At 45.6% G+C, this 23,595-nt stretch overlaps 3 protein-coding genes across 7 annotated transcripts; 2 read left to right on the top strand and 1 right to left on the bottom strand.

Moving 5' to 3' along the window:
- Positions 1-791: 791 nt before the first annotated feature.
- LOC119284000 (aspartic proteinase CDR1-like) lies at positions 792-7,810 on the top strand. Its single transcript, XM_037563318.1, has 3 exons — positions 792-1,559; positions 6,771-7,541; positions 7,727-7,810. Exons 1-3 carry the CDS (start codon positions 792-794, stop codon positions 7,808-7,810), a joined length of 1,623 nt encoding a protein of 540 aa, XP_037419215.1.
- Positions 7,811-8,235: 425 nt separating this feature from the next.
- LOC119287812 (B3 domain-containing protein Os12g0592300-like) lies at positions 8,236-14,779 on the bottom strand. Of its 5 annotated transcripts, XM_037567436.1 has the most exons (7): positions 14,199-14,779; positions 13,114-13,361; positions 12,576-12,852; positions 12,380-12,502; positions 12,204-12,292; positions 9,351-9,521; positions 8,236-8,588 (listed from the first exon to the last, which is right to left on the bottom strand). In XM_037567436.1, the coding sequence occupies exons 1-4, from the start codon at positions 14,437-14,439 to the stop codon at positions 12,498-12,500; spliced, it is 771 nt and encodes a 256-aa protein (XP_037423333.1). In that variant the 5' UTR covers positions 14,440-14,779; the 3' UTR covers positions 8,236-8,588; positions 9,351-9,521; positions 12,204-12,292; positions 12,380-12,497. The 5 variants fall into 5 exon arrangements, with proteins under 5 accessions (XP_037423333.1, XP_037423328.1, XP_037423329.1 ...); XM_037567431.1 differs by having other exon boundaries at positions 12,380-12,852; positions 14,199-14,778; XM_037567432.1 differs by having other exon boundaries at positions 12,215-12,292; positions 12,380-12,852; positions 14,199-14,778.
- A 2,943-nt stretch (positions 14,780-17,722) lies between these two features.
- Positions 17,723-18,183, top strand: LOC119289620 (chymotrypsin inhibitor WCI). The gene has a single exon (XM_037568906.1). The coding sequence runs from the start codon at positions 17,801-17,803 to the stop codon at positions 18,065-18,067; it is 267 nt and encodes an 88-aa protein (XP_037424803.1). The 5' UTR covers positions 17,723-17,800; the 3' UTR covers positions 18,068-18,183.
- Positions 18,184-23,595: the final 5,412 nt, after the last annotated feature.

Genomic DNA, 23,595 nt, shown 5'->3' with positions numbered 1-23,595 from the left:
AAGAAAATAAATGTCTGTTTAGCGTTGTCGTTTCTCAAAGATTTGTCGTTGCTAGCATTTTTGCTGGGTGGTAATGTTATCGACTGAAGTTCCTTGGCAAGGGGATGACAAACGAATGCATTTTGCTGATTTTTTTTTTTGAATTGTTTGAATTGCTTATCACATGTGTCACGTGGTCATTTAGCTGGCAATTTAGTTGCAACGTGAGATCAGTGGCAGCTTTTATAAGAAAGTATCTTTCTCTGAAGCAATTGTGACTGTTTTGAAGAAAATGCCACGTGTCTTTGAAGAAACAAAAACGTTTGCAAATGTCATCCCTCCAAGCGAACGTTCGCTGGCAAATGAGGTCCATTGCCGGGTAGCTGGTGACAAGTATACGGCCAATCAATCACTTCTTGGAAGTAGCCACTCGCCATCTTTTAGCACGAATTAATTACAAAATCTTGAGTTTCACGCACAAGATGATCTCCTCCTCCTCTCCAGCTCTCCAATACGTAGAATCTACCCCTAATTCCATGCGTGGTGCAGAAGGTAATTAATTGCGTATAGTTACGCAGCGGGCTGGCAAATACTCCCTCTGTCCGAAAATACTTGTCGAAGGAATGGATGTATTTAGACATATTCTAGTTTTAGATACATTCATTTTTATGCTTTTCTTCGACAAATATTTCCGGACGGAGGAAGTACTTAGGGAAACTCCCCTATTTATACTTCTTTCTCTACCCTACATAGCAACAGCAGCCGCAACCAATCCTTGGTAGTACCGGTAGTTGAGTTCCAGTAGGTCGCAAATGGCTGAGACGACGAGGGTATCTCGCGCTCTCCTGCTCGTCGGCGTCGTCCTCACGGCTCAGCTGTGCGCTTGCACGGCGTACGGCGGCGATGGGTTCAGCGTGGAGTTCATCCACCGCGACTCCGTCGGGTCGCCGTTCCACGACCCCTCGCTCACCGCGTACGGCCGCGTGGCCAAGGCGCTCGCGCGCTCCTACGCCCGCGCCGACGCACCGTCGGGCCACGGCGTCGTGTCCGAGATCACCTCCACGCCGTTCGAGTACCTGATGGCCTTGAACGTGGGCACGCCGCCCACCCGTCTGCTCGCCATCGCCGACACCGGAAGCGACCTCGTCTGGCTCAATTGCAGCAAGAAGGGGCCCCACGGTCCTGGCCCGGCGTTCGCCGGTGACGCGCCCTCGCCCCCACCCCCGCCGGGCGTCGTGTTCGACCCTTCCAAGTCCAAGACGTACAGCCCCGTGGGCTGCGACTCCGGCGCGTGCCGCGAGCTCCATGAAACCGTCTGCGTCGACTCCAAGTGCGCCTACTTCTACGGCTATGGCGGGGGCTCCACTACGAGCGGCCTCCTCTCCACCGAGACCTTCACCTTCGCCGACGACGCCCGAGGCAGCCGCGCGCGTGTGCCCAACGTCAACTTCGGCTGCGGCACGACCTTTGTGGGCAAGTTCATCGGGGACGGCCTCGTCGGCCTCGGCAACACCAACCTCTCCCTCGTCACGCAGCTCGGCGCGCACGCCTCGCTCGGCCGGAGGTTCTCCTACTGCCTCGTGTGACAGCGAGTTATTCTTGTCCTCTGTAATTTAGCTTGGGGTTTTCACTTGTGTAAAACTGTAACAAATAAAGCAGGGCATGTAGCATAGGTGTAGCTCATGTCCTGGGCACTGTTGACATGCTCTGCACACGTATAGCAGGCATGGGCAAGGTGATAGTGTCGTGCTGTACTGCATGACCTGGACACACGCAGTGAGCGTGAGGCTGTAAAGGAGAGAGCAGTGTGTAGCTTCTCCTCACTTCAGTCATAAACCAAAAAATAACAAAAACGAACTCAGCACAAAGTTAGTGCTGGGGGGAAACCATCGAGTACCTGGTGTGCATCCTTCTCCGGTTGATTTCCTGCTGCTGATTCTTCTCCGACGACCCAAGATCCGAGTCCCGTGTGTGTCCACCGTTAGAAAGGGAGACGAGCGAGACTTTGGGCCTGTCATTTGGTATCAGAGCCGAAGTTAGGAGCTAGGAGAAGGAGATGGCGCCGACGCCGCAGGAGGAGGCGGAAGCCGCCGAGGCGGAAGCCGCCAAGGCGTTGGCTGATGCGGGGAAGGGGGCTGCTGACAAGGCGGATGCGAAGACTGCCGGCAGCGAGCTGCTACCGTTGGCGGTGTCGGTAGCGCAGAGCGGGCGGCCGCGCGGGCCGCTCGTGTGGCCGCAGCTGACGAAGACGAACTACTCCATCTGGGTGATAAAGATGAGGGTGGCGATGCAGTCAGCGCGCATTTGGGAGGCGGTGGAGCGGACGGCCGTGGATTATGAGGTAGATCGAGAGGCCCTGTACGCCATCTACCAGAGCGTGCCGGATTCCTTCATGCCGTCCCTCGCTGGCAAGGACTCGGCAAAGGCGGCGTGGGAAACCATCCGCGCAGCGCACGTCGGTCACGACCGCGTGCAGCAGGCGAGCCTTCAGGCGATGAGGCTTGAGTTCGAGCAGCTCAAGATGGGTGACGCCGAGGCCGTCGACGACTTCGCAGCACGGCTGAACACCCTGGTCGCCAAGCTGCGGACACTTGGTGACATGGTCACTGAACTGCGGTCAGTTCAGAAATTTCTTCAGGCTGCTCCTGCAAGGTATATGCAAATTGTGACTTCAATAGAGCAATGTGTTCCGTTAAACACACTTTCTGTGGAGGACTTAATTGGGCGATACAAGGCATATGATGAGCGTGTTCGTATGAGATTTGGTGATCCACAAGAAGGGGAACACTTGATGTTCTCAAGGTCACAATGGCAGAAGTATGAGGAGAAGAAGAAAGGAGGTGATCGAGCTAGCAGTAGCTCAAGGAAGAACAGTGAACAGGGGAAGCCAAAAACTGAAGGGCAGTCCAGTGATTCACAGAAGAGCGACTGGAAATTTGACATTAGGAAAGTCAAATGCCACAACTGTGGTAGGAAAGGGCATTTTAAAAGAGATTGCACGCAGCCTAAGAAACAGAGAGCACTTCTTGCTCAGCAAGATGGGGGTGATGATGGCCCAGCCCTGCTTATGATGCAAACATGTTCTTTGTCACATGGAGAAGAAAAACATCAAAGTGAAGTTTTTCTGATTGAAGACAAGGTACAGCTCCAGGTCTGTAACGAAAACAGAGAAACTGGAAGTTGGTACCTAGACACAGGAGCAAGCAACCATATGTGTGGCTGTGAACAAAAATTCAGTAAAATTGATCCAAGTGTTACTGGAAGAGTAAAGTTTGGGGATGGATCGACAGTGAAAATACACGGCCTAGGTACTGTGCTCTTCCAATGCAAAAATGGGGAGCATAGGGCACTAACCAATGTGTATTTCATACCAGCTCTGAAGAGTAACATTATAAGTATTGGTCAATTGTCTGAACGTGGCTGCAAGATGATAATTGAGGATGATTATCTTCAGATCTTCGATACTGAGAGGAAGTTGTTGGCAAATGTGAAGCGAACACGGAATAGACTCTATATCCTAGATCTGATTATGGCTAAGCCCGTGTGTCTGAAAGCTAGTACTGGTGATGAAGCATGGAAGTGGCACGCGAGATATGGACACTTAAACTTCAAGGCACTTAGGGAGTTAGCAAGAAAAGGGATGGTAAAGGGGTTACCATGTATTGATCACATTGATCAAATCTGTGATGGATGCCTCATCAGCAAGCAGAGGCGTGCATCATTCCCAAAAGCAACTTCTTACAGAGCAAAGAAGCCTTTGGTGTTAGTTCATGGAGACTTGTGTGGCCCAATCTCACCAGCTACACCTGCAGGCAAAAGGTATTTCCTATTGCTTGTAGATGATCACAGCAGATACATGTGGGTAGTGCTCCTGAAGACGAAAGATCAAGCGCTAGATGCTTTCAAATTGATAAAAAACCAAGCAGAGAAACAAGCTGAATCAAGCCTCAAGTCATTGAGAACAGACAGGGGTGGGGAATTCAATTCCAAAGAGTTCAAGGCATATTGTGGGGAAAATGGAATCATTCATTATATGACAGCACCTTACTCACCTCAGCAGAATGGGGTTGTGGAGAGGAGAAATCAAACAGTGGTTAGCATGGCAAGAAGTTTATTAAAAAGCAAAAATGTACCTGGAAAGTTCTGGGGTGAAGCAGTGGCCACGGCTGTGTATTTATTGAACAGAGCGCCAACGAAAAGCTTGACCAATATTACACCTTATGAGGCCTGGAAAAACAAGAAGCCAAGCGTCCAGCACCTGAGAACATTTGGTTCAGTTGCTTATGCCAAGGTAACCAAACCACATCTGCCAAAGCTTGCTGATCGAAGTGTCAAAACGGTAATGCTTGGTTATGAAACTAATGCAAAAGCTTATCGACTGTATGATCCGGTCAACAAGCAGCTCCTAGTCTCACGTGATGTTATATTTGATGAAAATGCTCAGTGGGACTGGAGTTCTATGCAACAGCAAGAAGATGAAAGCTCAGATGCAGAGTTTGTTGTATTCTACCCTGAAGATGAAAATACTGAAACAAGGGAATTTTCAGAAGTGCCGAAACAGGGGGAGGAAGTGCATGGTGATGCTGATCTTGGCTCACCACACACACCTGCAGCTCAAACAACATCAGGAGAAGACACATTCTCAACCCCGCTTGCAGCACCAGCAAGAGGCGTTGGTAGTGTTGATGGGGATGAGACAGGAGCAGCAGCATCTGCAAGTGCTGGACCACAAGGCTATAGAAATCTGCAAGAATTGCTAGATCAGACTGAACCATATGAACTTATTGATTCAGATTTATGCATGTTGAGTGCAGAGGAGCCCTCGAATCTTGTTGAAGCAAGAAAGGAAGCATGTTGGTGCAGAGCAATGGATGAAGAGATAAACTCCATTGTCGAAAATGAAACTTGGATCATGGTAGATCCACCTAAGGATCAGAAGCCCATTGGTTTGAAATGGGTGTACAAAATAAAAAAGGATCCTTCAGGAGCAATAGTGAAACACAAAGCTCGTTTGGTTGCAAAAGGGTATGTCCAAAGACAAGGAATTGACTATGAAGAAGTATATGCCCCTGTAGCCCGGTTAGAGACTGTGAGGTTGCTCGTTGCTCTAGCTGCACAGGAGGAGTGGCAAGTTCACCATATGGATGTAAAATCTGCCTTCTTGAATGGGGAACTGTGTGAGGATGTCTATGTCATCCAACCTCCTGGGTATGAGAAAGAAGGCCAAGAGCATAGAGTGCTAAAATTGAAAAAAGCCCTATATGGGCTGAAACAAGCTCCACGAGCTTGGAACATCAAACTTGATGAAAGTCTCTTGTCACTTGGTTTTGCAAGATGTCCACTTGAGCATGGGGTCTATGTGAAGTGCTCAAGGGGGGCTCGGCTGATTGTGGGTGTGTATGTTGATGATCTGATCATTACGGGGTCCAGCCAAGATGAGATAGAAAAATTCAAGGACCAAATGATGGAACTCTTCAAAATGAGTGATTTAGGGTTGCTATCATATTACTTGGGCATTGAGGTAGCTCAAACCACAGAGGGGATTACAATCTGTCAGGCAAGTTATGCTGAGAAGATTTTGGAAAAGGCAGGCATGTCTGAGTGCAATCCCAGCCAAGTACCAATGGAGCCAAAAATCAAACTCTGTAAGTCAACAAAGGATCAAAAGGTTGATTCTACTTACTTCAGAAGTTTAGTTGGCAGTCTCAGGTACCTTGTAAACACAAGACCAGATTTGGCTTTTTCAGTGGGCATAGTTAGTCGCTTCATGGAAGAACCAACTGTGCATCACATGAATGCAATCAGGCAAATTCTGAGATACTTACGTGGTACTATAAACTATGGCTGCCACTACAGAAAAGGAGTGGAAGGAGAACCAAGACTTTTGGGTTATTCTGACAGTGATCTTGCTGGAGATATTGAAGACAGGAAGAGTACATCAGGGACAGTGTTCTTCTTGGGCTCAAACTTGGTCACTTGGGCATCTCAAAAACAGAAGGTTGTTGCTATATCATCATGTGAAGCTGAGTACATTGCTGCTGCCACAGCAGCATGTCAAGCAATTTGGTTGAGCAGATTGCTGGCAGGGTTGCAGGAGAAAGAAGAGCAAGTAGTGAAGCTGAAAGTTGACAATAAGTCAGCCATATCTTTGTGCAAAAACCCAGTGCTACATGATCGAAGCAAGCATATTGACATTAGATATCATTTCATTCGTGATTGTGTTGAAACAGGGAAGATCACGGTGGAACATGTGAGCACCGGGGACCAACTTGCAGATTTACTGACGAAGCCATTGCCGCGGGTCAAGTTCATTGAGCTGCGAGAGAGAATTGGCATTCGCTCGGTGAAGAACAGAGAACAAGCTTAAGGGGGAGACTGACAGCGAGTTATTCTTGTCCTCTGTAATTTAGCTTGGGGTTTTCACTTGTGTAAAACTGTAACAAATAAAGCAGGGCATGTAGCATAGGTGTAGCTCATGTCCTGGGCACTGTTGACATGCTCTGCACACGTATAGCAGGCATGGGCAAGGTGATAGTGTCGTGCTGTACTGCATGACCTGGACACACGCAGTGAGCGTGAGGCTGTAAAGGAGAGAGCAGTGTGTAGCTTCTCCTCACTTCAGTCATAAACCAAAAAATAACAAAAACGAACTCAGCACAAAGTTAGTGCTGGGGGGAAACCATCGAGTACCTGGTGTGCATCCTTCTCCGGTTGATTTCCTGCTGCTGATTCTTCTCCGACGACCCAAGATCCGAGTCCCGTGTGTGTCCACCGTTAGAAAGGGAGACGAGCGAGACTTTGGGCCTGTCATCGTGCCCTACTCCGTCAATGTCTCCTCCGTGCTCAACTTGGGCGCCCGCGCCACCGTGACGGAGTCGGGCGCGGCGACGACGCCGCTGATCCCGTCCAGAGTGAAGTCCTACTACACCATCGGCCTCCTGTCCGTCAAGGTGGGCAACGCAACCTACGCGGCGCCGCAGCAGTCCCCCGCCATCGTCGACTCCGGCACAACGCTGACGTTCCTCAGCAAGGCGCTGCTAGACCCACTGGTGAAGGAGCTGGCCGGTCGGATCAAGCTCCCGAAGGCCCCGCCGCCGGCGGACCTTCAGCTCCCGCTGTGCTACAACATCACCGGGCTAAAGGAGGGGCAGATCGCGGCGAAGATCCCTGACGTGAAGCTGGGGCTGGGCGGCGGTGCGGCAGTGACGCTCAAGGCGTTGAACACGTTCGCGGTGGTGCAGAAGGACACCTTGTGCTTGGCGATTGCGCCGTCGGCTCGGTCGTCGTTGATCGGGAACGTGGCGCAGCAGAACATGCACGTCGGGTACGACCTCGACAAGGGCACCGTCACCTTCGCGGCAGCCGACTGCGCGAGATCCTACTCTGCCCACCCACCGTCCCCGGCCCATGCCCACGCCCACGCACCCGCCCCAGCCACCTCCGGCTCTCTGTGTAGACGTGTAGCCATAAATCTGATCACCATGGTACGCATGCATCAAAGCATTCTTCTCCCGTGCTCAGTTGAGTTAATAAAAGCTCTTTTTTTTTATCGGATTTCTTTTGTTTGCGGGCTGGTCCAAACTCGTCCGTGGACAATGAAAAGTCTGGTGCTCATTTTGTTGAGTTAATAAAAGCGCTTTTTATCGGATTTGTTTTATTTGCGGGCTGGTCCAAACTCGTCCGTGGTCTGATGCTCATTTTGAGTTAGTAAAAGCGCTTTTTAACGGGAATTTTTTTTTGTTTGCAGGCTGGTCCAAAGTCAGCCGTGGACAATGATGTGAAAGCCAGATATCCAATCCTGTTCCTAAAACCGTCCATCCTTTTTTTTTAAGAGACAAGTTCACCTTCAAACCTGAACTAACCACTCAATTTGATTTATAACCTTTATCTTCAAAATTGATCCAAACCTCAATTAACCTGAATGTTCAAAAATCAACCCCGTTCTTGGTTTGGGCCGGTCAACGGGTTTTAACCACGCTGCCAATCAACTGGGCAGTGCCAATTCACCTTTGAAAAACTAGATGACCTGTTGCGTCAATGGCGCAAAGGGCGAGAGCAAGCCAAGTATTGAAAGAGTACACATAAAAATATTTAAAGACAGATTGAAACATATGAAAATAAAAAATTGTTACTGGCAATGCCATGATTTTCTCTAACAAGTGTAAACATATATAAATAGTCTTTTGAAAATATTAGTAGAACGGCAGTTTTTTTTTTGCGGGTGAGAGGGGCAGTTGATTACATATATAGAACAAGTGATCACAAGCTTGACAGTAATGAGGCCTAAAGTGTACATGCAGTATCATACACAAATGGAAATCTAAAGGCTATACATATCTTGCTTAGAGCAACGCCAAAAAGGCAAAGATACTGGATCGCTTGATACGAAACAAAAGATGGCTCTGTTGGTTACCATACTATCTTGTGTAGTCTTCAAGCGCTGCTCTGACTTCATGCCAATATAGTGTAGCCTCTCCGTCACTTCTTCAATGCTTGGATTAGCTACTACTTTAGTTCTTTCGATAAAACATTTTTTACACCAGTAGCAGCACCCCTAAGATTAGCAAGCTTCCAGCAAAAGGATCACATGAGAATCACATATCTGTATCCTATATGAAGAGAAACAGAAACACAACAAGATGACATAAATAAATAGAGGTATCAAAACTGTAATTGCTATAAGAACAGAAGCTTGATTGCATAGGGTTTCTTATTACTGTTTTGTTTTATGATTCCAGTTTCCATGGTGTTAGTAAGTGCATAGCAGCAACGCCGGCTAGTTAAGATCCCTATGACAGAGTCAAGCTAATCATTGGGAACCATGCAAGAGAAAAAAAGAATAAAGAGGACGGTAAATCCAATAGAAATACTAAGAGTAGTTGAAACACAAGAATTTATGGTAAGTTGGTGTGACCACCCGGTCATCATCTTTCACTTGCCAAACAAGGACACATGCGTGTGGAAGACCCCTCTTTTTGAACTCTGGTGTAGAGAACTGGAAAACAGGAGGGTAAATGAAAAACATGAAAAATAAGAAACGTGGGAGGAGAGAAAATGCATTGGGCATGGTACCCGGAACTACAGTCCCAAACATATTTCTGGTCTTGATCTTCTGTAGGTACTCAAGCAGTTTCATGTGATATACTCGAACAGTAATATCAGCCCTATTGACTATTTTTTGCCCGCGTTCAAGACTCCCATTATTTCAGGCCACTTTGGATTACACGTGAAGGTTGTGATTATATCAGGCGAGGCTTGGACATGGGAAATAGTCATCGCGGCGTGGAAGTTTTCAGTTATACAGCGACGCCCACCGGTATAGGATAACGGCATAATATTTTTCTTATGGACCTCGGCTTCATCAAGCTTACCAAGTCCAACAGCGTCAACAACAAGCTGGAGCTTTTTAGCGCTCATATCGTCCGGAAGCTTTTCAGAAAGGACCTTGATTGAGTAGTGAGAAGATCAGAAGGTAGTAAATCACCACAGTCCGCGTAGCAGCAACCAAATAACAAGATGAAGATGATAGGGCAGCAAGGAACCTGTGGTAAATGGAGGCACATGAATATTGTACATGCAGAAATAGCTGAAATGAAACAGGTTTTGCTATCTCAGGCACAACAGATACTGTAGTTGCTCAACATAATCTAATAAGCAAGAACAGAGTGGGATATAAACTTATTATGTTTTCTTTTTGCTTAGGCAAGAACAGACGTGAATATGACTAAAAACTGTTGTTTTTTCTATGTATGCGGAGGCAAAACCAAAGCAAGGTAAATAATAAGCTTTTGAAACTATATTTTTGGCTGCTGATAAGTGAAACCTGTGTATTTCTTTGTACCAAGCACACAAGTAAGACCAGAAAGAAAATAAAGGAAGAGGATCTTAGCAGGCCTTTTACAAAAACAAATCGACCTTCTCTGTGTTGAACATTAAATTCAGCTGGCAATTCTTGGCTTTGATTTCCAGGTGAGTCCCTATCGATATGCAAAGAAGGCGAGAAAGAACCTAGAATATTAACTGCAGCAGGGAATTAACAGGAAGAAACATCATGTTTGCCTTCAGAGGTAAACCGATGAAGGAGAAGGGCTTTTAGGTTAGCTAGCCCAGCAGTAAATAGAAGATATACGGAGGCGCACACAGTGTAACAGCAACGACAAGACATAGTTTAAACAGCATGGCTGAGCGGCATTTATAGTGAGTAGAGATTGTCATAAGGAAGGAGATAAGGCAGAAAGGGCCAAAGGCAATATTTACAATGATGGTTTGTTCGACAGGATAGAAGGCGTCCTGATTACGAACCGCATCAGCTGAATTCCCTATAGTATCACGGCTCAAGTACTCTCTCTCACTGGTAGGCACTAAAGATAGAACACACTCGTTTATTTTTTCAGCTACTTCGTTTGTTGGTGTTAGAATTGCTCTTTCTTTTAGATAATCAACGTCAGAATACCTAGTAGGAACATTTTTGTATACAGCCTGAAGACAGGAAATTAATGAACAACAACAAAATTCAGACAAACAAGCAGAAGCATTAAAGCAGTGCACAGGAGCATTAAAGCATATATTATGTTCAACATTGTGGAAATTGTGCATAAGGCCTAAAGACTGAATCAAATCAGCATTATTGGTCAACTCCTACTATTGGTATATTTTAAATTTTTCCGGTACATCTGGTCTCAGTATATACTAAAAGAACTGGTTCAAATAACTCCATATGAGCATTCTAGATCATCAAACCTTTTGAAATTTCTTTCTTGTCACATCTTTAATGACCAAGATCGAAGAAAAATAGACTGCACACAAACCATAGCAACAGCCAAAACTTAGTTTGGATCAGACAAATTATATTGAATGTTACGTGAGTTAGACTGACGAATAGAGATATGCTGAGAAAATGTTGAACCAAACCACGGACATCAAGACCATTTTTCTGAATAAAAAAGGGCAGCTATAATTGTCTGTGTTAAACAGAAACAATAATAGCTCAAATAAGCCGAGAAATAACATAAAACTCTTGGGGTAGCTCGTCCAAATGAAACTAAATTTCAACCATCGTTATTCAATTTCAAAGAAAACAGTGCATATTCAGTTACAAGTGGACTCGGCATGCATTGACTGAAAAATATAGAGTGAGCAAACAGCTGCTCTGCAGATCCTAGGATTTCAAGGAGCCGGTGGATTGCCGAACCGGTCCTTAGTTGTAATAGAATCAAAGCGAGACCAAATTAAACCATTGCCTCCATATAGTAAGTAGTACAGGATGGGGAAATCAGACATTATCCATAGCATCTAGATTCACCAATAGCTCAACCGACAAAGGATTTGCACAAAAACATAATCGAAGTGAAACCAAATGGAAAGACATTTTATTGAAAGCAGTAACACACACGGAATATCCGATTTCAGAGTAACAAACACTACTATAAACACCCAGGCACTGGCATGTTATCCTTTTAACATAGCTAGACCATACAGCTTCAAGCACGAAGAACTTAAGGCTAGAATGTAGCAGAAAATATGATTCAAGCACCTAAGAATAGCTTCATAATCCACTGAGCCACAACCCACGACAGTAAGACAAAGAACTAAGGTAGGAACTAACCCCAATAGGCACAAGTCTGCATCATATTTTGACCTGGTGTAGCAATCCCTACAATTAATTAGGCATGTGATTCACCAACTAATCCTTAAGCCAATGAACCACACAGGGACTAACCATAATGGCCACAAATCTATGTCATGCTTTAACCTAATGTAATCCAACAATTCCTGAAGGGAAAGACCTAAAACTGTACTAGCGCAAACCAACAGTCAGATCGGCGAAATATCTTAAACTAATAGAATCCAACAATAGACAGTTAAGAAAGGCAACAAAAAACTGTCACGAATCTCAGCATGCGACCGAGCCTCCCGCAAAGCAACAAGAAACCCGAGGATCCAAGCAGATCCCCTAATCCATCCAAAGAAATCCAAACATATCCAGGCTTGTGCATCCAATTTTTTTACTCGGATTCAAACAGATAACGCAGCTAAAAAAATACAATTACTTCACAAACATGGCATTGCAGATAACTAATTATACCTTAATTCATCCAAATATATAATCTACAGGGAAATTCATCCAAAAATATAATCTACAGGTAAATTCATCCAAAAATATAATCTACAGGGATTTTTTTTCACAATTACTTCACGAACATGGCTAGAAGATGAATGTTTACCTTAGAAGTACCTGAATAAATTACGAACCATGTACTAATTGGGGCCAGTTCTCTTACTGCTAGATGTTGGAAGTGCCAATGGCATACTCCTGCAAGAACGGATCACATCAGCTAAACATACATGGGTATACCTACTGGAAAGGAGAGGGAGGAAGGGACAGGTGACGGAGAGGAACCTGGAGGTGCAGGGGCACAAATCCTGCCTGGCCCTTCTCCTCCATCAAGGTCGCTGATGGACCGGTCAACGCCCCACAGGCTGCTGCTGCCCTTCCAGCTGCCGCCACTTGCCCATATCTACACTGCATATAACATGCCAAAATATGCAGTGCACGTCTCACACTGCAGGAACATAGCCCACTAAGGCAAACCGACCTTCGGACTTCTTCCTCCTAACAACATGGACGGTCATCGTCGTCCTGGCTTTCTTCTCATTCCTCGCGCCTTTGATCAGCTCGAAGACGCAGATATCCCCCTTGTGCAGTTTGTTGTTGCTGACGAACTTAGCCCAGGGTTGGCCCCTGAAGCCTCTGCTGGAGCTCCCCTGGTGGTAGTAGCTGACATGCCACCTCTCTTCTCTGTTTGGCCTGAGCAGCACAACCTCATGTGATCTCATGTGGAGATGTTCATCTACAAATTCACTGGGGATGACCTGCACAAGGCACAAGGAGAAATTAATGTTAGTTCCTAAATATAAGTCTTTTTAGAGCTTTCACTATAGACTACATACGAATGTATATAGACATATTTTAGAGTGTAGATTCACTCATTTTGCTCCGTATGTATGTAGTTCATATTGGAATCTCTAAAAAGACTTATATTTAGGAATGAATGGAGTACATGCTAGAGTTGACAAAGAATTACACAAGCTTGCTGGAAGTGTGTTAGATCGTTTTGATCAGTTTAAACTGACCAGAAAGTTGTCCTTGCGTTGCAGATGGGACCTCAGCAGAACCGTCATGAATGCTGGATTGCCCGGTTGGATTGAAGCCAGCCCGATTATTTCATGTTTTTCGTCGTCGAGTAGTCTGTTCGCGGCCCTTGAGTAGCAGTAGTAGAAGTCAGCACATGTGTCATCATCACTCTCCTCTTCCGCAGTTTCCTCATGCTTAACATCACATGATCTGCTACAGTTTGGTGATCCAGGAAGAAGCTCTTTCCCTGAAACAATGTGTACATGAGCTTAAATTTAGCATTTGGAAAAACCAGCAAAAGATAAATGTTGATCATGTGCATAGTTACATGGATCTGTGTTAGCTGACTACACCAAGATCTCAAGAAAGGGATATATTCAGAGATATCATCTCATGTGTTAGTCGAACCACATAATGCCTTACTTGGTTTGGTCCTGCTACTGAATTTCCTTAAAGTGGAGACATTCTGATGGGACTCAATCAACTGAGACGGCACACTTGTATCATCATAATCGTCGTATTGCTCAACCTGTTGACCCACCAAGATGTTTCTCGCAGCATACCAGCGCCAGCAAAGAGAGAAGACAGTTTCTCGCAGCCGGTCGCATCGAAGATGAGGACTTTAAAAGAGGAGTTGCCGCTGAATGTGAAGATCAGGAGGTCATTCTCCTGCAGTTCATGAGTCTTGACAAAAGATCAGGAGGTCATTCTCCTGCAGTTCATGAGTCTTGACAAAATCTCCCCATCCTGAACTGGAGAACAGGTCATTGGCAACCTTGGTAACACACACATGCCATGTTTCACCGCTTGATGCTTTCAGGTCAAATCCCTGTGGGCTCTGCATCTGCCTGATGAAATTGCTCGCAAACTTGTCCGGTATGCGCTAAGATGGAGAAGCATAAATTGTACAAATAACTCACATGGTTTTTAAGGGAATATTACAGTCCTTTGAGAGAGGTGCATCGATGCATCTTCTATGGATAAACTAACAAAACAGTAAGACTTGTTTATGATCTCGACAAAACATACATGGGTATACCTACTGGAAAGGAGAGGGAGGAAGGGATAGGTGACGGAGAGGAACCTGAAGGTGCAGGGGCACGAATCCTGCCTGGCCCTTCTCCTCCGTCAAGGTCGCTGCTGGACCGGTCGACGCCCCTCAGTCTGCTGCTGCCCTTCCAGCTGCCGCCATGCCCGCCAGATCCCCTCTCCTCCATCAAGGTCGCTGCCCGACCGGTCGGCCGCCACGCCCGCCAGACCCCCGCTGGCCGCCACCATCGCCTGCATCCAGGCCGCCAACAGCAGCTCGACCATGGTTTGGGCATCCTCCTTCACTCCATAGGCGTCGTCCACCGCCGCGAGGAGGAGGAGGCGGGGGAGCCCGTCCCGCGCGAACCCAGAGCAGGCAGTGGAGATCGGGTTCGCCCGCGAAGCGCGTGGCCACGACGGCCTGCGCGCGAGCGATGGGACGGCGAGGAGGAGGAAGAGGCGACGTGGTGGAGGAGCAGCAGTCGTCGGCGTGGGCTCCTAGGGCGCAGAAGGAGGAGGAGGAGGAGGTGGGAGGGAGCGCGGCGCCGGATGAGGGAGGGAGGAGCGAGGGGCGTGGGGGCTGTGGATCGGGGCTTGGGGCTAGGGTTCACACTTTCTCCCGCTTGTGCCTTCGAAGTAAGAGTATCGATCACATAGACACACATTAATCGGTATTTTGTCTCTTGAAGAGTTTAAATAGCTATGCCTACAAGTTGTAAGAAATCCAAAGCAATAGTAATATGGTGAAAACGAGCATAAAAGTAAAATACCAACATGGAACTTAGTAACAAGGAACGTAAAGTAGGAATGTGAAATCAATTAGACTATACCATTCCCAGGGAGTCTGGATTCCCCGCTACCTTGTATCTATGTGCCTAAACGCAATGCTACGTCGAATTAATAAGCCACTTTACATATTTTTATTTGTGGGCAGAGCTGGTACAGATATATGCATACACACGACAACCCCGTATCACATACGCCACCACCGTTCTTCCCCACTGTGGTTACCAAATGCTGAAAAAGGTCCCTGTGGACACAACCTATAGGTGGTCTCTGTTTACCATCTGCTGCAACGATCCGGGACTAAGGGTGATAGGCCCTATCATGTACCTGCCTCCGCGACCAGCCGATTCGCCAACAGTAATAACCTTCCATCCAAAATTAGCTTATGTTGGATGGTCGACTTCAGTCAACATCAAGAAAACTATTAACATAAACATGCAAAGAGGATATTAAATCCTAGTACCAAATGATCTATTGCACACTAGGGTTCCTCCATATCCCCAAGAACTATAAGGACTACTCACACGTCAAGGGCACAAAAAGGGTCGAGTGAATCATAATGAACGAGGTGATTCCACACAAGTAACACAAGATTTAATCCAATAACTAATGCATTGCAAATGGATGGGGTGGGATGATGATGATGATATGGGTGATGATGATGAAGCCCTTCTCAATGCAAAGTAGCGGTAGCGAAATCTTGGATCAGTCCCCCTTCGGAAGCCTCCGGAGGCTAGGTTCTCTCTTCTGGATGTGTTTTCTCTCCCCATGTGTCTTTGATCCCCAATCCTATTCCACGGGGTGGAAGTAATAGACGATGGTGTGGCTATGACACCTCATACAACCGCCCATACGAGCGGGCACGCTCGTATGGAAGACCGTCTTTTACTCGGAGGCACCGCAGGGACTCCTCCTTTAATCCCCTTACTTTATTCTTTTATGGTAGTTGATTATCATATAAAATAATGTGATTCCACCACACCTGAACTAGTTTGTCTGGCATGAAGTCATCACCGGAATCGTAATCATCATCGGCGCCCTTTGATGATGCAACATTCTTACCTGATCTACTACTCGTTTGCATCACCATTGGATTTGTTTTGAGCTCGTTTACTTGGCATGCTGTCATCCTCTTCGGCGTTCACTTTCGTAGAGCTTGCGCCACCCCATGCTGATGCACATGGCCCTTGAACCTGTCATGAACTCATTTTCGTGCCATGAAGTCACCATCATCGTCCTTCAATTTCTTAGAGCTCACGACTCCCTTAGTTGTTGATCAACACTCTGTCCCGATCCACTACTTTTTGAGCTTGTGTCACCCGTGGATAATCCGCCCACAGTTTCTTCATCCACTCAAAGTTAAAGTTCTCCTTGTTCAACAAATTTGCGTATTCAGGGTTACACTGGACATTATAAATAGTAACAAGAACAAAATTAGAACTACAATACTAACGGCTAACTAGATGGAATTTGAAGCATTATCTTAATGTGGTCCTTGTATTGCTTCTGAGGAAAAAAAAATGGATGGTCGGGAAGAACAAGTAACTCATAAATGTGTGAGTTCAGCAATCATGTCCCACCTTCGACGCAACCTCAAAATTTCTTGTCGAATTTCCTCTCAGTCCTTTCCGAGAGCTTCTCAGGGGGCCTGGGTTTATAAGAACACTTGCCCAACTCCATCAGGTGGCTCTAACTACTAACTAATTCATCAAAAGGGACACCTGGACCCCCCCCCCCCAATTACCCATCTTCATTTTTCGGCACTGGACAAAAGCAAATGTGACATTGAAGTAAAACGGTGTGAGGGGTCACCAAACATGACTGAAGAAATGGCTAAGGAATGTTGTAGAACACAGCACGCACGAGAAGGGTTTATAGAATGAGTGAGGCAAGAGAAGGGCTAGAGAGGGATGGTGTGAAGAAAAAGCGCAGGAGAGGTGATGGAAGGAAGAAAAGGCACAGGGAAGGTGATGGTGGAAAGGAAAAGTGAGGGAGAGGAATGGTAGGAAGGGAAAGGAAGTGAGAGGAACGGAAGGGAAAGGGCGTGAGAGGGAATGACGAAGGGCGATAAGCAGGAAAAAAACTTTTCATCCATGACAAAAAAGAAGAGCAACTCTTGGTTCTCCCTATGAACGACATGCAACTTCATTCGGCAGTTACGCGTAGAGGTGGGCCTAGAAGCCCTCTTCGGCCTAAGAGGGGCGTAAGAGATGATTTTCGGCCCGAGCTTCCACGAAGAGTCCATATTCGGCCCCTGTACACGGATGATAACTGGCTCTTTGGCCTGGCCGCAAACAAAGATCACCTACTCTTCGGCCCACACGCGGCCGGCGGGGTCATAGAAATGCAATTTCTGAGATCGATACTTTAGTTTTGAGCCTCGCAAAAAAAAGGATACTATAGTTTTGAGATTTCGTAAAAAATAAATAAAATATATATACTTTTGAGGCAATGGCTTGGAGAAGCTCTACGCCTAGTTCAATTTGCTTGCCTTGTCTGTTAATGTCCTAACAGAACTACTTTCATTTACCTCCAAATTCTGTTCTTGGAAAAGCTAAGACTAGAAGGGCGAAACCACTTCTCTCCCTCACGCAATGCCCAACTTGCATTTCCCTCCAAAATCTTCTCAAACAAATTAATCAATTGTGCGGTAGTTCATCATGATCACATAACACGCAACACATCTGTCATCGTGTCAGCTAAATTCTGTTCCAACAGATTAATGAATTGCTCACCAGTTTATCATCATCATCATCATCATCATCATCACATAACCCATAACACATCCGTCATCTTGTCAGCTAAATTCCGTTCAAACAAACTAATCAACTGCGCTCCAGTTCATCACCATAATCGCAGACCTGCGGCTTCATGCCGCTGCTCCCCATCGAAGTGATGAAGGATCAGTGCTGCCAGGAGCTGGCCGCCATCTCGTGGAACTGCCGCTGCGAGGGGCTGCGCGTCTTCATCGACCGGGCGTTCCCTCCCAGCCAAAGCCAAGGCGGTGGCCCCCCGCAGCCGCCGCTGGCACCTAGGTGCCCGACGGAGGTGAAGAGGGACTTCGCCAGAACGCTCGCCCTGCCGGGGCAGTGCAACCTGCCCACCATCCATGGCGGCCCCTACTGCGTCTTCCCATGAACGCTGGCTTGTGCATGAAAACATCGTGTGAATGAATAAGCAGCATGGCACATCCGTGGATGGGTGACATGCTGACATGCATAAGTGCGCAATAAAGACTTGAAGTTTCGTTTCCAGTCTTATTTTTCTTAAGGATGCTTGGTGATTTTCCAACTTCATTGGAGCTAGCTAGGCCTCATCTCATATTAGTTACTCCCTCCATTCTGATTTACTCGTCGTGGTTTTAGTTCAAATTTGAACTAAAACCACGACGAGTAAATCGGAACGGAGGGAGTACAAGTCACGACTCGTGAGCCTCGGATGCCTTGTTCCTCCACTCGTTTGCCATGTTTGAAGCCAAGATTATTAGTTGATTTTTGTAGGCCACCCATGTCCACCAGTTCAGCTGCACGAACCATGCACGTCTTGAGTCGCCAAGAATCTCTTCTCTGAGAAAGGAATGCAAAATAACTTATCCGAATTCTGTTTCACCAAGCATTTGTATTGACACAATGGAGATCTCATAAATCTGTGGCACCTGCGAGATACTCCATACCCAAAGACGGAGCGGAAACGCGGACTAAGCGTAGCTTAGATGGTAGGTTCCTTATAATGGAACCAACCCACGATGATTCAAGTCCTAACTTGTCACCGGTGGACGCATTCGATGTGCGTTCAATGGGAGGAGATATTCCCGTCAACTACGAAGTCATCTGTAGATACTTCGTCAATGTCAAGATGATGTGTCGACTCAGTATCTCGAAGGTGCTCACTGGCTCTGTTCCATGTGAGAAAAAGCACACGCAGCGATGTACTAACCGAGACGACTGTGTTTGACATGTTTTGCGCACAAGAGTGATTTTTCTTCCGGTAGGGGATATCTCATGCATAGATCCATCGTTTGTGGTTGATCTGAGATTCGTGCTACTGTTTTTGTTGTTATCAAAATGTATCTTCTTTCAGAATGTTTCGTTCTGTGTTTCCCTGTTTCAAAGTGTATCACCATGTTCCCCGCAAAAAAAAAAGTGTATCACCATGTTTCATTGTATAACAACAAAAATAATACACTTTTTCGGATCAGATTTACTGATATACTATGATACACAATGAAACGAGAGAGAAAACTTAACACTCAATATGTCCCATAATACATCGCACGTCAATTTTTGTGGAAGTTGATCTTCATAAACTTTGACCAAGTTTATTAAGAAAGTTATCTATGTCTACAATACCAAGTATATACCATATAAAATATATTTCATGATGCATCTAATGATGTTGATTCTGTATACTAGATGTTGACAAGTTTTCTACAAACTTGGTCAAATTTACATGTTTTGACTTTGAACAAATTCAATATGCAGGTATGGGACGGAGGGAGTATAACACTTTAAAAACGAGAAATTTCAAAAATAGTCAAAATAGCACGGAACTCAAAGGAATCATGGACGGAGGATCCATGCACATGATATAGAAAGGACGTCGATAACACCCGAATATTCGGTCTCGGAGCTCCCCATACCGAACGAGACGTTCGGGAGGGACCATTGATAAACACGAACGATCTCGTTCGCCCCAAGGAGTCCACACCGAACGATTACTTCCCCTGGCCCAATAGGCACGAATCCAGACATCCCAAAAGAATAAAAAAAGGCCACAACAAAAAGTCAAAAAAGTCCAACAAACATGAATTCGGCCTGGCTTCATGATTCATGGCAAAAAACCTGGAGAAAAAAATTGTGTCATGACTTCGAAAAGGGACACAGCAAAAAAATCCAACAGATACGAATTCAGCCTTCTTCATGGTTCATGGCAAAAACTGGAGAAAAAATTGAGCCATGACGGGCAAAGCTAGAGTTCGTATGTACTGACATGGCAAATATTACAAAATTTGCACTATGAGTACTTGCAGGAGGACAAAATGGCAATGTAAAATTAGGGAATCTACTAGAAAAATTCATTCATGACTCATGGCAAAGCTAGAGTTGTTATGTATTTGCATGGCAAAGATTACATAATTTTGCCCTACATACTACTTGCAGGAGGACAAATGGACATGTTAAATTAGGAGATGCGCTAAAAAAGTTAAGAATTTGCGATGTTCCACATTATGTCATGTTCTACTCAATTTGCCGTCTCTCGACATTTTCAATAAACTTGCCATGTTCTCATGGCAGCTAGCAGAAGAGCATCTAGAGATTTATGTATGCATCATTACAAAAGGTTGTGTAATTTTATGAAGCCATGATTCAAACAAATATCAAAATTGACATGGTAAAAAAATGGAATAAATTTTCCATGATATAGTAACTTAATTTGCCATGATGTGTGAACTAAATTTGCCATGATTTGAAAAGCAAAAATGCCATGGTCCATAAAAATAAATTTTTTCATGGTCCATTAACTTCATTTGCCATGATGTGTGAATTGCCATGGTCCATAATTTTTCTTTTGTCATGGTAGAGAATGAAAAAAATGACATGCTGTACTCAATTTGCCACCTTCGATATTTTTAACAAATATGTCATGTTGTACTCGTGAGTCCAAAATGTAAGTACACTAAAATAGTGTGGGAAATCTACTAAAAGTTCTTCAATAATTTGCCATGTTCTGCACCAAAAAAATGTATGTTATGTCATACTCAAATTTGCCATCTTCGACATTTTCTACAAAAATTGCCATGTTCCCATGACAGCTAGCAGAAGTTCATCTAGAGATTTATTTCATGCATCAGCTTATATTAGAAGTAAAATTTGCCATGGCAGAAATAGAGTAAAAATTGCCATGGCAAAAAAAGTAAAAAATGCGTGTCATTAAAAGTAAAAATTGCCATGGCAAAAAAGAGTAAAACTTGCCATGGCAAAATAAAGTAAAAATTGCCATGGCAAAGAAAGATTAAAATTTTGACATGGCAAAATGATGTAAAATTTACCATGTCATTTAAAGTAAAATTGTCATGGCAAAAAAAGAGTAAAACTTGCCATGGCAAAGTAAAGGAAAAACTGCCATAAAAATAAAGAGTATAAATTGCCATGGCAATAATGTTTAAAATTTGCCATGGCGATTTTGGTAAAATTGTCATGTCAATAAGGGTATATCTGCCATGGAAAATAGAAAGGTTAAAAGTTGCCATGCCCAATAAACTAAAAAGTTGATATGATGTATTAAAGGTGGACGTGACGGAAAACATCTTAATTAGCCATGGAAAACAACACATCTTAAGTTGTCATGGAAAAATGTATATTTAACTTCCCATGGCAAAAACACCGTAAAATTCAATGATCACCTCATTGCCATATGACCATATGACACATAGTTACTAAAAAGACCTACATTTGCCGTATGACCATTAGAAAATAATAAATCTGAGATGGGTCATGATGTTAGCAAAAGAACTATCAAAAATTTGTCATGTGAATGAATTAACAATTATAAATTTGCCATGGCGTTAGAATTTATAATAATCGAAGAAATTGCCATGCTTTGTTAAACATCATGATAAGAAAATTGAAATGGTAGACAGATTAGCCGCTAGTTGAAACCTAGAAATGAACAACAAAGGGGAATCTTGGATCTAGTGATTTTGCATGAATTAAGTTGCACAATAGAAACAGGTTGCATAGAGGAACAAATAGAAACTACTTCTATGAAAGAGCAGCACGTTTCTGAACATTGGGTTCTCACCCTGCAGGCAGCTCGTCGCCGGCATGTCCATGTGAGCTCGCCGACCTCAAGGCGGGTGCTAGAGCACCGCCGCCCCTTTCTCCCCCACCACCGGCACCATGCGAGCGTTATATGCAGCGAACTTGCCACCGCCCGCGGGCCACAGCACCTCCGATCCCCTGAATCTGGCGTCGCGACTTGCACTTCCTGCCGCTCGTCCACCGCAGCTCCCCCTGCCCTGCCGACGCTGCCCCTCCTTCCCCGCAGCATCTCGCTGCTCAAGGGGCTTAAGCCCGCAGAGGAGATGAGGCGGGAGGATGCTTCTTGTCTCCAGCGTCGACGAGCCTCCACCGGAGGCTAGCGGGCATGGGATCCGGCGCGTGAGAAGAAGAGCCATGGCCACTTGCAGCTCCTCCATAGCCTCCAGTTCCCTCAGCGACCGCCCCTCGCCCCACCACTGGTAGCTCGGCAGCCTCCATGGCGCCCTCCCTCGGGTGTTGTGACTCGAAAACCTTCATGGCGGACCGCTTGGTCGGATGCAAGGCATATGGAGGCGTGGGCGCGGGATCCGGTCGGAGATGTGCGGCGCCTGCGAGATCCGAGCCGGGGTGTGCAGCGCAAATGGGGATCGATGCCATGGTTGCTGTACAGAGAGGACGAGAGTTGAGAGAAGGAAATGATGGTGGATGAAGGAAGGGGAAGGAGAAGGGGATGAAGGAAGTGCGAGGCGCGGCTCGGCTCAGCTCAACGGATCCTCGCCGGAGGAGCGCGGGCAAGGAGGCGGCAGCAGCATCATGGAGAGAGTGGCACGACCGCATCGTGTATGGACAAGGTTGGGGATGACTGCGTCGTTCGTTCGATTAATACGAAAACGCAAACGAGTGGGAAAAAAAGATGACGTGGCTGACTCCCTGCTCTAAGATGCGTGCTACGAATCAAACGGCTCATGGCGCGTTCGGGCTGACATCCAAAAATACAGGTCGTTCAGCGGTTATCGTTTCCGTATAGAATTGCTTTTCTCATTTGCGCAACCCTCTTTTCTACTTGGACCTATCGATGTGGGAGGTACTCCCTCCATCCCATAATATAAAAACATTTTTAACACTAGTAGTGTCAAAAAACGTTCTTATATTATGGGACGGAGGGAGTACATATGATGAACAGCAGGAGGATCCCAGCATTCAGCGTGCATTTGTGTTGCCTTTTAGTGAAAAGCAAGGTTAGGCTGCAGCCTGTAAGAAAAGAGCTAACTGTAATACTTCGGCCTTAACCCATAGATCTGCCTCTTTGTTGATGTTGAAGAAGATCATGGTTGGCATTGTAGACTTGTTCTAAAAAAAACTCTAGCATTACACTCTTTCTAAATTGCCCGCAAGTCCAACATGAGGATGGATGCAGTGGCCTTGGACATAGATCCATTCGCCAGGTGAGCGCATCCCACCAATCATGGATGGAATCGAAAGCATGCCAAGAAAGGGGATCGGATCATGTCTTCCAAGCCCAAGTTTGATCATCCTCCAAATCCTCCCAGAGTAGTGAAATTTGAAAAGGAGGTGGGTCGCCGTCTCTAGTTTTCGCTGGCAAAGCTGACAAGCACCACAAGGCCATCCAAGACGGGCACAACGGTCAGCAGTCCAATTTTGGTTTTGATAGATCAGTCATGCGAAAAGCTTGCATTTAAGAGGTGCCCAAGGCATCTAAATTGACGGTATAGCTTTTCTGACTAGCAACCCCTGTCCTTCTCCTTTTTTCTAAAGACACGGCAGAATCGTTAAACGGTACATCAAAAGTGTGAAGTTGATTGTAGGATCATTTATCATTTCCAAAATAAATACTAGTTAGGGTTTCCAATTTTTCTCCCAATGTATCCATAAATGAGACATTTG

This window comes from Triticum dicoccoides, chromosome 4A (assembly GCF_002162155.2).
Source record: "Triticum dicoccoides isolate Atlit2015 ecotype Zavitan chromosome 4A, WEW_v2.0, whole genome shotgun sequence".
Classification (NCBI taxonomy): Eukaryota; Viridiplantae; Streptophyta; class Magnoliopsida; order Poales; family Poaceae; genus Triticum; species Triticum dicoccoides.
This window is presented reverse-complemented; position numbering and strand designations above follow the sequence as displayed.

Excerpts from the sequence above, each read along its gene's own strand:
- LOC119284000 (XM_037563318.1), top strand. The coding sequence starts at position 792 with ATGGCTGAGACGACGAGGGTATCTCGCGCTCTCCTGCTCGTCGGCGTC. Across the intron at positions 1,560-6,770 it reads GGAGGTTCTCCTACTGCCTC|CGAGACTTTGGGCCTGTCAT; the intron begins GTGTGACAGCGA and ends AAGGGAGACGAG. Across the intron at positions 7,542-7,726 it reads TTTTTTATCGGATTTCTTTT|GCTGGTCCAAAGTCAGCCGT; the intron begins GTTTGCGGGCTG and ends TTTTGTTTGCAG.
- LOC119287812 (XM_037567431.1), bottom strand. The coding sequence starts at position 14,439 with ATGCCCAAACCATGGTCGAGCTGCTGTTGGCGGCCTGGATGCAGGCGA. Across the intron at positions 13,362-14,198 it reads TCGTGCCCCTGCACCTTCAG|GGAAAGAGCTTCTTCCTGGA; the intron begins GTTCCTCTCCGT and ends ACATTGTTTCAG. Across the intron at positions 12,853-13,113 it reads AACGCAAGGACAACTTTCTG|GTCATCCCCAGTGAATTTGT; the intron begins GTCAGTTTAAAC and ends TGCCTTGTGCAG.
- LOC119289620 (XM_037568906.1), top strand. The coding sequence starts at position 17,801 with ATGCCGCTGCTCCCCATCGAAGTGATGAAGGATCAGTGCTGCCAGGAG.